This window comes from Lepidothrix coronata, unplaced genomic scaffold (genome assembly GCF_001604755.1).
Source record: "Lepidothrix coronata isolate B3197 unplaced genomic scaffold, Lepidothrix_coronata-1.0 Scaffold249, whole genome shotgun sequence".
NCBI lineage: Eukaryota > Metazoa > Chordata > Aves > Passeriformes > Pipridae > Lepidothrix > Lepidothrix coronata.
In genome coordinates this window covers 944,099-958,609 of record NW_016690429.1, presented here as the reverse complement: position 1 = coordinate 958,609, position 14,511 = coordinate 944,099, and the positions used below count along the sequence as shown (strand labels likewise).

Here is a 14,511-nt window from a genome sequence, read left to right as displayed (position 1 = left end):
AATAACATTTCCAAACCAATTTTTCCTTTTTGAAAAGCTTTTGATATTTTATTATCACTCCACTAGTGCTGGGGTGCTGATTAGCCCCCTCCTTCCCTACCCTACCCAGCTCTATAAGTGCATGCAAACAAAAATCAAGGGGGGGAAAAAAAACCAAACAAACAGAAACAAACCCTCAGGAATAAGTTGACTGATTCTGGCAGCAAGACAAATCTGGCACCACACAGCAGGCAGGCAGGGAGTTGCACTGCTCATCCTTTCGGTTTGTCGGTGTGTGGGAATGCTGGACATCCACACACAAGGAGGGATTCGGCCGCAAGCGCTGCTCCTGTGACTGAGCCCTGCTGCTCCCCCCGCGAGGAAGATACAGGTAAAAATAGAGAAATGCTTTACCTAACTGAATTCAGTGAAAATATAAAGCAATCAGGAGAAGCCTGGGCAGCCTAATCTTATTCCTAGCGGGCAGTGGAAGTAAACCACAGTGTCTGGGCTGAGAGCTCCTGTGCACACAATGCCCTCAGGTACCGTGACTGTTTGTGATCGTTCGCGTTACAGCAAATAAATTGTTACAAGTGCAGTGAAGATTTTTTTTTTTTTTGGGTACACTTTGTTCAAGTTGCCTTTATAAATATTTATTATTATTATTTGTATAATTATACCTCTCTGACAGCAGGCTTTACAGCAACTTTGAACCAGAACGAACAGGCAGCCTGGGTGCCTCCTTTTTAGTCAGAATGTATCTACTCTGTGTTACATGTTTATCTATTACCACCATGCTATGAGCTTATAATTTATTTCACAATGTAATTTATAGTTACATTACAAAAGCATCACTCTACAAACAGCAACTATGTAATATTGATAAAGCATTTAGGAACAGAACATAAATTTAATGGTTCAGATATTATGAAGTATTGATAATCTGCAGGAAAAAAAGTGTCTGTGCGAGCAAGCACAATTTATTATGGCAGGAACATAAACAGAGAACATCTTTCTCTGTCAAACTTTTGTTAAGAGAACTTGACACCCCAAAATTCTTTTCTCCCTCACAGATGTCAGAAGACAAGACAGACAAGGTAAAAATCAAACCAGCAGAAAGTTTTGAACATGAGAAGCAAAATATTTCTTGGCTGAAGAAAGGTAAGTTTCATTGAGTTATTAGTTACTGGTTTGTGTTCAGAGATATTTTGCATTTATTAATTTATTTTCTGAAAGAAAAATGCAAAAGAATACCTTATAGGCTTAAATATGACCAGAAATTTCTACCATACAAATTCCATCACTTGACTTCTACGCAACGTGCACATACAATTTTTTACGCTGCAGAAAGGCCTAAATTACCAAATTTTAAAGTAACCTGAAAGCTCATTTTACTAATATCCTCACATTCCTGGGAAAATTTTATTTGACCTGAACTGTAAGCCAGTAAGAAGTATGGATCGTCATCTTAATTCTGATGAAAAGTTTTTAGTCACTTAAATTGTTACTGAATTAGATTAATACTAATTTGATTTTTTCAAATACAAGTTAAGGTTAAGTCTGAATCTTTGGATTTGGCAGTGTGTTATCTGAGAATAAAGTAGCATCAGTTGTCAGTGGTTTGTATGTATAGAAATATAGAGTCTCAAAAGTGGAGAAGTCATGAAAGACAAGTATGGGGACCTTTCCAGTTTTAAAGGTTGAAAAATAACAGGAGTTGAGTAACTCATTTGCAACAAATACCAGTATTTCAAGTGCTACATTTTGTTTGTTAAACTACTTTAGATGGAAAAGTCATGAAATTGTGAAGATTTTCATATTGCATATTCCTGTACACATAAAGAGGGAAGTTTCTTAGGGTATTTTCTTGCTGAAAAAATAGATTTTCCAAGTTAGGATATGGCTTATTATGTGTTTATGTATGTTTGTTGGTCATAGAAGAATCACTTGATTGTATGTCATACAGACAAGTAGCATTCTAATTAAATAGAATTTCAAAGCAGACACTCTCAAGATGCCCAAGATAGGAATTAAATATTCATAGTGTGGTGCAAATTATGGTTTTTAATTAGTTATATTCTAATCCTAACAAAAGTATTTTGGAAAGACTCAACAAGTGACCTCATATTTTGAAACATTAACTGTGGTGATATTGGGGAAAAGGCTGATTTTTAGCCACTGTTATGTCATCTGTGAAACGTGCATCACTATTTTAAGCTCATGCAGTTAATTGTACATTAGATATTTTAGCTGCAAGGGAGTTTGCAATACAGCAGGCCTGAAATAATGTCCCTGCCTTGCAGCTTTCCTTGTTTATGCAGCATTTCTGCAGAAATGAAGCAGACCTGATTGACCAAGATGAAGTTTTGCTTGGCTGGACACTCAAAATCCTCTGCTTGCAAGGGGTCAGATAACTTCAATAAAAACTCTGCAAGCAGAAGCTTTGGAGTTTGAGCATCAGAGAGAGAGATACAGCTGAGTGAGGTCGGGGTCTAAGCCTACAAGATAGCACTGGACTTTACCCTGCAAACAGCAAACATGTAACTGAATTGAGTATTTATTCCATCACAGGAGATTAGAACACAAGATATTTGCAGCTTTACAAAGGGGAAAAAAGGTACAGAGGACCGTGACTGGTCCACATCTATGAGCAGGGGCTCTCACAGTCCCATATTGTTATTTATCCTCTGCTCCAGGAGTCAGGTGCCATCCCTGCACATTCCTGAGTTCATTTCACTGAGTGACACTAATTCACAATGGTTTATTTCTCCATTTCCTAAGGAGAGACACCATCCAGAGTTTCTAGATCATTACTAACCTTTGATTGTTCTGTACTTGGAAGAGCTATAATCTTTCAGAAAGAGCCAAGTGTTGACTATTGGCACATCTTTCCATAGTGCCACAGGGAGAATTGGAGCCTTGAGGGTCTTGTACAGCAGCTGAGTCAGCAAATAACAGAACTTGTCTCATGAGGAAAGCAAATTTTCCTTGAGAATATGGAGATTATTTTATCTAATATTGAAGTTTACTTTTAAAAAATTTTGTTGTTGTTTCTTTGCTTTAAGCACTTCTGTGGTATGCATCGGGTTTTTAGAATATGGTGAAACAAATTTTCTGGAGCAGAAGCTTAACTTCTATGTTTAAATGTTTTAAAAATACCTCATGTATAGATTTCAGGCATTCCAATAAACAACGAATTGTGGAGAACAGACTTGTACTGTTTCCATCAGGCACAGTAAGAAGACTATATGTTCTTTTAGCATCCAGTGTTAAAGAAAAGTTATTTTTATTCATGGCTTTGTATTGATTATTTGTTCCTTCTAAAAGAAACAATCATGAACCACATAGTATCAGAAATAAACAAAAAGATATAGACTAGGCTGTGGCTTTAGTGTCTTTCCTAGACTTCATTTTTTCCTAATGCTTTGCAAAGTAAAAGCTTATGGACTGGTAGTACAGTGGGTCAACACCAGAATAAGGTACTTATCACTTTTTTTGGTTGTTTTTCAACATCATAAACTGCTTAATCAAGGTGGGGTGGGGTTTTAATCTGGCTGCCAGTTATTTATCATCTCCTTTTTCTTGGATGAAGATAGTTCGCTTCTGTCTTGAAGCATCTAAAAGCAGAAATCAAAACCTCATTCTGAGGGAAAAGTTCTTCCCCAAAGGAAAAGAGAAACCAAACCAGTCTTGTGAAAAGTACAGAAAAACAGTTGTTTGGCAATATAGGATTGTATGGATGAGAATTAAAGATGATATAGGGAAAAAAATAATGTTGCACAAGTCTACACAGTCTTGGAGAGAATCGTGTACATAATCATGGCCCCAGTTTGTATTTTTTTTAAGAGGATAATATCATATTTGCCTTCTCCTATTGTTTCTTGCTTGTCCTACAAGCTTTTTTTTTTTGGTGAAGGATAGTCTACAGGACCTAGCAGATCACAGAATCAAATAATAATCAAAATGTACATGGGGGAGCAGACTGGTAAAAGCGTGCTCTATGTTTGCTTAGAGTTTAAGGAAGTCCTAAAACATCCCTGTACCTCTTGAGGCACTTAGCACTGAAGTCTACATGTAGATAACATGAGAGACTCCCTGGCTTGAAAGTGAGAACAAGGACAGTGAAATGATCACAGTTCTATACCAAGATGTCTCAGGGTAAAGAATATATATATACACCAGCAGTGTTTTCTGATAGTATGGAATATTCTTCAGACTTATTTCTAAAGATGAGAAACCCTGCATTTGGAGGTTATGCATCAGACCATCACATGCGAATCCACCAGAATCAGTATGAATGAGCACTGAGAAAAGGCAGTTCTGCTTGTCTGACCTTAGCACTGACTGATGAGAACCAACCCAAGGAAAGCCTGGGACACAGGAGCAAAAGCAGACAACGACTCCTATTTTGTGTAGGAGTGGAGGCAGTTATGTCTTCTTGCTTCCTCCCATGAGGGAGAGCTTATTGCTGGAGATGGGAGACAGTTTTGGACAGAGATATTGAGTTTCCCATGCCAGTACCTGTAAAACCTCTGGGCAGAAGGGAACGCAAGTTCATTTGCAAAGAAGCAGTTGCAAAATTATCTGCCACGAGAAACTAGAGCAGGAATCCTCAGTGCATGTGTTATTCCTACTTATTTGCATTTTACTCTGAAAAGCACAAAATAACATAAATGACAGTGTATAGAATATGAATACGCATGGATAAGAAGGACCAATGTAACTTGGAGGTAATATTAGAGAAGTGTCCTCTGCAGGGGCTTCTGTCTTCCATGCTTCACGTCCCTACAAGACCACACAGGCAGATGGTCACAGGAAAAGTGGGAAGAGTTTTAAACTAAAAGAGGAGCAATTTAGATGAGATACTAGAAAGAAATTCTTCCCTATGAGGATGGCGAGGCCCTGGAACAAGTTAGCTAGAGAAGCTGTGACTGCCCCATCCCTGGGAGCGTCCAAGGCCAGGTTGGACGGGGCTTGGAGCAGCCTGGGATAGTGGAAGGTGTCCCTGCCCATGGGCAGGGAGTTGGAACATGACGACCTTAAAGGACCCTTTCAACTCAAACCACTCTATGATTCTGTGATAAGATGATCAACAAGCAGATCATCACACCCCAAGCAAGAGCATGGGCTCCTAATCAAGCACAGTTACTAGAGGGCCCTGTAAAATCTGGAAGCTACACAAGATATGCCCTTCAGTGGGGTCAAGAACGAGCAATACTCCCAAGGGCTGACTCAGGGATGGTCCCACTTTGCCCAGCACAGCCACAGCCTCTTCCACGTGGACCAGGGGCTCTTTCCACCATGGCAGTGATTTAGTGCCAGATTAGCAGCCATCTGGTGGAAAAGGAGGGAGGTCAAAGCAGAGCTAAATTCACACCAGCCTCAGCATGTGGCTTTTGGAGTTCTTCACAAACAAATCTCTTGGTATCACTTGATTACAGCCATATGGATACGTGGGAGCAGGCAGGAGCTTATCTACTGACATAAAGCTATAAAAGGTGACACTGATTTTGCACAGAGACCGCAGTGGTCTGTTCACTATTTCTACGTCCATTGCAAACGCAAGGGAAAATGTGTGAGGGCCTCACACTGCCCTCCCATGGTTTCATCCAAAACTGGCCACGGCAGCCCAGGAACGCAGATCCAACTCATACAGAAATGAAATTTCATTTCAGGATATTTTCACACAAAGCCCTCCTGTTTTATGCTGCCCAGCTGTGTACACAAATGCCCTCCATATATAACTTCCAGTGAAAAGTTAATGAAATGGCTTCCTTGCTCTCCTGCCAAAAATATAACTGAAATTCTAATCTCAAGACTTTCTCCAAAATAGCCCCTTTCTGCACTAAAATTCTCATAAATCAGAAACATTTTTGTCTAAAATAAGCCTGTTTTCATTGTCTTGCAAATAGTAAAATGTCTAGCCCCAATTTCTCTAATCCACTGCTCTAGCCAGCAGATTTTTGCTGTAGGGTGAAATTCAGCCCTGTGCTGAGGGTCAGTGCAAGGTCGACACTTAAACCATAAAATAGGGCTTAAGTGGTAAATAGAGTCTCTGTTCAGGATTATATTTCACCCCTTAAAAGGACTACATTTCATATGAAAAGGGAGATTTACTCATATCATAGACCCGGCTGTAGTGACATTATTCAAATAACACTTTATTCCAATATTAATCCCATTGGGTGAGATTGGGCCACATTTCTAAGAGTGGTACATCCCAGCAGACTATTCCTGACTGTACCACACCTAAACATCCCACAGCCTGGCCCTGGGGGGTGTATTCCTGGGGGTAAGAGCAAAAGCTTTCTACATGGCAGCACTCAAAAATGCCTTTTCCCTGGAACACACCTCTCTTTGTTACCCAGGGGCTTTGAGAGACTTTTACAAGCAGTGATAAAGCAGGAAGGATGAATAACACCATGAGACTGGTTTTGCAGAAGGAAAGTTGTCCTGGAGACACTCAGGGATTTTCCCAATTCTTTCACCACCTTCCAGTTTTGTACCTGGTTTGTGGGGGCTGGAATAAAAGTACAAGGCTTGAACCTTTGCTGAGACTATTTGCAGTAGAGTGTTTTGATCTGACTTTCATCCCTGTGTTTAGGGAGCTAAATGACATTTTTAGAATTTCTTTTTAAAGTCTCAGAAGTCAGTGAATGCAATTTTACATACACGCTTGGACACTTGTTTCCTGAATCTTGCTGACTTGGGTCCAGAAGCTTTTTTCACTCTCTTCTTTCAGCCTGAATTAAGTCATTGCATTGAAAAGCTTTACAGGAGACTGATAGCAAAGAAAGACTTCTCAGTTTCATGTAACAGAAAATGCCAAATGTTTCTAAGATGAATGCTGTAATCCAAGCAGACTGTTTCCAGATAAGAACACCACACACATACACAAGAAAAAGCACATTTAAAAACTGATGACAAGGATCCCAGGGGGCTCAAATTCCTGGAAGATGCCTTGTCAGCTTCAGGACTATGACCAAATGAATTAATGAAGACAACTCTTGCTTTAAGTTGTAAACCAGCAGATTTAAAGACTCTTCCAATGGCAAGGGAGTATATGAAATCCGCAATGGTCCCAAATCACCACTTCTAATTACAGTGTTATAAACTGAGGGGTCCTTGATCTTTGAGCTGGCAGATCCTTGGAGATGTAAGACTTTGGATGTACAGTAAAGATAGAGATACTTCTCTGGGTCATAGGGTTAAGTTTAAAGTCACACTCCTATGCTGGATATTGATCGCAAAAATATAAGTGAAGGTTTATTTAGGTTTGATTGCCTTAAGTAAATTTGTTCAACAAAGGAAAATTCTATTTCATTCAACTGCCAATTCTGGGGAAGACCTTAAGATATTGTTTCATTCACTCCTGGAAGTTTTCCAGACCAATTCTATTCTTTGCTGTACTTGGGCAAAATATTCAGAATTTTGCTCTCAGTGGTATAAGTAGAGCAAAACATAAAATAACCATACAGACACTCCCTAGTTGTTGAGTTTCTCAGCAATATAGATGTTAAAGCAGAATCCACATATCCAAGGGGCTCAATAGCACTTCCTATTTAAGATGGCAAATTGGTGCATGGAAAATCTTAGCCTAAGGGTCAGTGTCAAAGCGATGAGTAATTCCAGTAAAGCAACAGAGCTGCACTGACTTGCAAAAGATTTGATCTGTCCCAGTATGTTTAAGACAGATCCCTCTAATCATCTTAGAGCATCATTGCAGCAGGAGGAATGAAACCATGTCTCATTTTACCACTTCAAGTCAGAGGGAAGGGTCAAATGCCAAACTGGTCTCCTAGATCTAAGGCACTACAAGCCAGAAAGATGCCTGTACTAAACATAATTTAGTAACCTGATAAAGAAAATACAGAACTAATAAAAGCACTAAGTATTTTAGAAGCTTCATAATTTATAGCATCTGTTTGTGTGACTGCTCTCTGTCAGGATTGTTGTTGGCCTTAGATTCAATACATGTACCACGCTCACAAGAGTGGGTTGTTTCTCTTCAAGGTAAAAGTGAAGCCCAGTGTTGCTTTCTTTGGTCAACTTTTTTTCTGAAAGCTCAAAAATTAATTATTATTTGTATTCCTTCTCATCTGGAGTAGTAACACAAATGAACTTGGTGTTATTACCATTTTCCCCTGGAGGGAGACAGTAAGACATTTCAATATAAGTGGGTATTAGATGTCTAAATGCCATGAAAAGCAGATATTTCAGATCCATTAATGAGCATTTAATTAGTTTATAGAGCTTAATTCCTTGATAGAAGTCGCATAAAAACAACAACTATTCAGACCTGATTTACTTTTACCCTGAGCTTGAAGGCAGGATAACTGTGGATGTGAGCAGTTCACAGCCAGTTTCCAAAAGGTGTTTTATAGGCCTGCAGGATTACACAGTGGTATTTAGAGCCAGACCGACAATTGCATAGAGGTGTAGCAAAATCCTTATTATTGGAGGGGTTCAATGAAATATTTAGATAAATTAGAATATAAAAAAAAAATAGACCTCCCCTCATCTCACTGAAGATTTGCAATCATTCTCTGAGATATAACTGCCTTCCAGTGCTCAAAAAAAAAAATAAAAGCAGTGGATGGGGTAAATCCTGGTCAAGCTGGTGGTCTCTTGCTTATGAAAATATTACAGGAAAAGTTAGGAGAAAGACAAAAAGTGAAATTAGTTTAAATATTTATTGTTAGCTGAGATTCAACAGAATTATTCTTCCATCTATTTTTTAAATAAGTATTTAGAACTACATCCAAATGGAAAGATACTTAGACACTAAGGGTGACCTCTCTAAATGACCAATAATAAAATACTGGACATAAAGCCCTTCTCAGAACAGCTTAGTGATTAGTTCTGTGACTTCAGATCTTGGCTGAAAGCACATGAATGCCTGAAAGTATTCAAATTCACACCTTCAAGAGGAAAACTCTCATCCTCAGTTATCTATGTAAGATCATGGCTTGGAGATGTGGCTACGTATGGATGGGCCACTTAAAGCTCATTGTTCCAGAGAGAAAGGGAAGGATGACAGAACCCAGCCAGCAGGACACCTGCATGAAGGGCTCTAGTTCCTGTCAGGGAGCTTATTCAGCTACCCAGTAAAAAGTTGAAAATCTTTGAGAGGTGGTCTCAATACTCCATCCCAGGAAGTTGGCATCCCATCCCTTGAAGTGTTCAAGGCCAGGTTGGATGGGGCTCTGAGCCTGGCCTAGTGAAAGATGTCCCTACCTATGACAGGGGGTTGGAACTGACTGATCTTTAAGGTCCGTTCCAATGCATTCTATGATTGTAACACACTGCTAAGCACAGGCAGCGAGGGATTTGAGACTTGTTCGTGCCCAGTCCACCAGCAGGGATCTCACCCTCAGGTAGGTGGGAAGGGACTAGAGCATCTCCTCCTGCACAGGCTCAGGAGCAGTGACTGATGAAGGAGCCCAATGCAGGTGGAGCAGCCCTAAGTAAATTTGGCTGGTCCTTCTCTCCATTCCTTCCAGTGTTTTTCCTACTTTAATTCCTTGTTTCCTCGCCTCTCCCATCAGCTTGGTGCTCCCAGTTACCTGATCCTCTGCATGTGCTGTACAGAAATTGAATCTGTGAGTCTGGTGCCTGCTGGGCAGAAGGGCATATACAAAAATTAGGTTGTGAAGCCCTCAGTGTCAGCTGAGTTCCTTAATAACTCTTACTACTACTGAGATTCATCTCTTCAAAGAGAATTGCACAAGGCCTCTTTACCACCTAAGTGATATTTAAGTGCTACAGTGATCTTTCTTATCCCCCTAAACTAAATTAATTTTTATTTTGTAGGAGTCAAACAGTCTCTTAGGGTCTCTTGATTACATAGTCTCATTCTAATTTCAGTCTTTAATCTGAATAAACACATTAGAAAAACACAGACACGATTAACTTAATCATAAATTCAGATGGATTGTTTATTATCTGTCTACTTAATGTGCTTATGATTGCAGCAGTTAAACATGATAATGTTTTCTTCTCTCACACATAAATGAATATACACAGCACAGAAACATGCACAGGAAGAAAAACTTGTGCCTGAATACGTCAGCAGACTCCAGAGATAGAAGAATAGATGCACCTCTCACTGCTGTGCTCTACAGAAAAACAAACATTGCCACAATAGTGTCGAGGCATCAAAGAACTGATTACTGACAGATTATGTTCTCATTACTGAAATATGTCTACAAACAGTTTCAAAAGAAAGAAGATGCTACTGCAGCAGAGATGCAGATGGGAACATTATTTGGCTTATGTCATGACACCTGTAATTTAAAAAGAGTGTAGATTTTGGGTCAATAAGACCACTTGAGTTCTTCAGAGTAAAATACAGGTCAAATCAGATTCTTTCAACTGAAGAAAACTCAGATATCACAATTAGGGAAGATTTTTTTTTCCTGTGTGATCCTTGTCAGGATAGTTATCTTAAAAAGAAGTTAAGCACTTCTAACATCAAGTTGTTTTGTTACTCACCCAGGGCAACCAACACATGTGCAAAAATATTATCGTGTATCCACAAATACTTAGATGCCAAAATTAAAGTTGGAATGTGCTGTTCCAACAGCACATTGAATGTGAATAATTATTTCAAGCATGTGTTCAAGTTAAATTAGTGATTATTACTAGGATAGACTTTTCTCTATGATTAGACTAATTTTTTAATGGTCACAGAGTATATAATGATAAAGTTATATTTGACTTTAGAGTATTCAAGTATTAACTAAGTTTAAAACACACTACACTTTTCCTTTCCAAACAAGAACTGCTGAAAAGTGTCTACTTTGATAGTACATGGGCAAAGGGAAAGAAAGAGGAAGATAAAAGAACAGAAACTCAAAAGTCAACTCAAATATCTTCAGTGTCATTTTCTCAACTATTTCCCTTATTTATAAACACTAAGAAAAAACATGGAATTCTATTATAAACTCCTTTTTTCCTGATTAAAAGAAAAAATTGTATGTTATTGGAATTTTAAGTCTCTGAAATGCATGCTTCTATTCCAAGAGGAGGCAAAACAATAGAAGACATGGTGAGAAGCAGGGGAAGAAAGCCAAAAGAATCATAGGAAAAAGCAATTATGGCACCTGGTAGTCATTCTGGCTGGATGACGTAGTGACCAAATTTATTGTCAGCAGATATTTTAAGTGCTTACTATTTAAAAAAATACTACTGCTATTATAAAATAAGCCATATAAAAAGGTAGCATAAAGGATTTGAAATATATCCAATTCAGCTTCCAGCTAAGCAATGATCTTTTTTTTTTCTAGTTAATTTATGATTTAAATAAATAAACAGCCTACGAGCTTCAGCAAGGTAATCACTTCACTCACACTCTTGGTTCCTCACTTTATGATCAGTCCTGTTCCATTAGAGGTGGTAATCACTGAGCAAAGAAATTCCAAACAGCAGTGGAAGCTTCACCAGCTCTGATTTGGAGGGAATCACCAAGAGTTGTAGAAGGATAGTAGTCCCCGTGCCTTAAATTTTTTTCATAAAAAAATAAGTAAAATATAAAACTAAGCAGTGGTTTTTACAGTATGACACAGCAGTATTACTTGCATTAGGCCAATTTACCACTTATGATAGCAGTAATAGCACTAAAAGCCAATAAAAGCGGTCTGTTCGTTCAGAGATTGGCTTTTATGGCTTATTCTAAATATTATCAAGTGAATCAAAAGCTGTCATTATAGTGTCTAAAAAGCCTTCGTACCTTGTAAGCAAACAGTGTGACTTTGACAAATAATCATTAATATGCCTGTGTGAGACCAGGCCTAGAAGAGAAAGAAAAAGGAAAACCCAGTATTTCACTTTACATAAATCATTAAGATCATTTCAGTTAAATTTCACACAAAATAAAACAGATTTATACGTAAAATGCCATAGTTTTCCCAAGTTGGTGTTTTTTTGTTCTGGTTTTTTTTTTTTTTTTTTTTAAATCTCTGAACATTTTCAAAAAACAAGAAAACTTATCAGATAACTGAGCAATGGATGATTGAACTGTAATGATGTATCCTCATCAGCTTTGGGAAAATATACAGTGCACATGTCTAGTAGTGCCCTTTGGGCCACATCTAACCTACCCTTCCCTTGGCTCCCATCCTGCCTACCAGACATGGCTTCTCCCTTCCCTCCTGCTCCATAGCCTGAAGAATCTTGCAGGTGTGTTAGTCAAGGTCACATCTCCCACAGCCAGGTATCCCTGCTGGCTCCTTAGTGCCCTTGGTTGTTTTGGAGCCCCTTGGGTAGACATTAGCCCCTGGGCTAGCTGGAGACAAGGTAAGAAGATGGTCAAGGTGGAAACACAGCAGGAGCTTCAGGACACCACGTGGGATGGGATGTCAGACGTGGAAAGGCTGAGCACAACACCACGTAAGAGTGCAGGTACTGAAAAGGTTGGTACAACAATTTGACTATGTAGTAAAGGCTTTTCTCAATTAGAGAATTTGGACCGATAAAACATTAACTAGATTGACAACAAAATCTTAGCTGCACAACACTGTGTGCCCCTTCTGCCCATAAAGAGGTTTTTCAGTGCAATGTCAGCAAGACCAGGACATGCAACCATGGCAAGAGCCTGGGACAAGTTGAGCACCCTGGGCAAGGCCTGGTCCCCTGACAAGTGACCTTGACTATAAGCCTTGGGCAGTTGGCTCAAGCATTCCTGCTCCCCCAGCTAGTGCTATGTCCCCAGCAGTTTCTTTGCCCGTTCTATTTACAGTTTTGGTCCCCCCCCTGGAATGGCAGGGCAGCGTGCCTGCAGTTGACCGCGTTATGTGATATGTTGTACAGCTGCACGGAGTGCATGGACCAGCAGGAACATGTGGTCTGCACTGCCAGGGGAATTATCCCCCCCAACACAGCCCTTTAAGGGCCATGTGTGTTTAGCAGGCAATTTATGTGAGCAGAAAACCAACAGACCTCCTGCTCCAAGCTTGTGATTTCTTTGGCTGCCTTTCTTTCTCCCCCTAAAGAAACACTACATTAACAGCAAGGTAGGAAGACCCCAGGTAAAAACTGATGCACCAGCTTTTGCCTAAAGCATGGTAGGAAACCTGTTAGGATTTACTACGTGCTTGTGTTTATCCAAGAAATGGGGCAGTCAGTTCTCTAAGCCTACACCAAGTAGAGCTGCTTCCCTTAAAATACTCCCACTGAATTATGGGTTTGATTATTTCAACCTCAGGAAGGAATGAGTAGGTGAGAGCTGTTTATCTACTTAGAATCACAGATTACTTTGGGATGGAAGGGACCTTAAAAAGATCATCTTGTTCCAACTCCCTGCCATGGGCAGGGACACCTTTCATTACACCAGGTTTCTCCATCCAACTTACAAGAATAAAAGGACTTCGGTCCCTTTGAATCTCCTCTTTCAGGCAGAGTTCAACAACTACAAAGGTCCCTCCCAGACCCAGGACACAAATTGAACATCTGGCCAGGCATAGCTTGTTCAACAGCTGGTCCAGCCATCAAGACCTAGAGAACATAAGCTGCTCACTGAAATTAATAATATAAATGTTCCTCTTCCGTTCCCCCTAACAGTATTTTGCAGTGCTGACTTCAGTCCCCAGCTTTCCTATAAAGTGGTAGGAAAAGGTTTTGTCACTCAAAGATTTGAGTGGTTTGGTCTGTTTGATTTTCAGGTCACGGGTCTGCAATGTATGATTTCATCACATACAGTTTTCCTGTATTATTTTTCCCCAAGTGTTCAATCCCCCTATACTTTAGCTCCACCTTCATCTCTGTTACACTCAAGGGGGTTTTTTATTGCTGAAGAAAATCAGAGCACAGGACTCTACAGGTTGCTGTGCAACCTGAACCAACCTATGCAAATGCTGGCCTAAAGCAAACATCAGATATGATTCTTTAGACCAGGATTTCAAGAGCAAAGTCATCAGGATTGCCTGAAGTTCTTAGGCTTATTCTTGGGCCTGTTGCTGAACCTGCTTCTGACAGAATAGGAAGATGAAGAATTAGAGACCACATCTTGGCTATAGTGTTGCCCTGTTTCTAATTGCTGGTGTAGCCAAGAAACTGGATCCTTCCTTCCACTTGAGACCACCTGGAGAAATACATTCCTCCCCCCCAAACTTTTCCCAAGAGTCCAAAACTTGGCTTTAATATAATACATATTTTCCATTTTTCCTCCTCTAATGAGATGCATTGATATTTTCACCTGCATGTTCTGTATTTTGTTAATGGGAAATGTTTCAAACACTGTGTGGTAATGGGATACGGGATTATATATTTATTAATCTCAAGAGCACTGTGTGGACCATAGGAGTAAGTTACAAGCAAACTGGCAGCACAAGGCTTGAGTTCTGGCAGGAGATCTCTTCCAAACCTGCCTGTTAGGCTGCATTTGGCTCTGCTCTAAAACTTTATGCTGAGCTGTAGCTGCTTGGGTCAACTGTGCTACAAAAACTGCACAAGTGCTCTGCTGTGTCAAAAACACAGTGACCTGGTGGCCAAGGAGATGCATTTTGAGCAGTTGACCATTATGGTTTGTTGCAT

General features: G+C 39.7%; 1 protein-coding gene across 1 annotated transcript in view; it reads left to right on the top strand.

The window, feature by feature from the left end:
• Window positions 1-266: 266 nt before the first annotated feature.
• The window catches only part of LOC108507290 (myoD family inhibitor domain-containing protein), a 44,389-nt gene continuing 30,144 nt past the window's right edge, over window positions 267-14,511 (top strand). Inside the window, exons 1-2 of the mRNA XM_017835140.1 lie at window positions 267-370; window positions 1,053-1,140. Of these exons, the coding sequence (XP_017690629.1) occupies window positions 1,053-1,140 (88 nt within the window). The 5' untranslated portion in view covers window positions 267-370. The remainder of the gene's footprint in view (window positions 371-1,052; window positions 1,141-14,511) is intronic.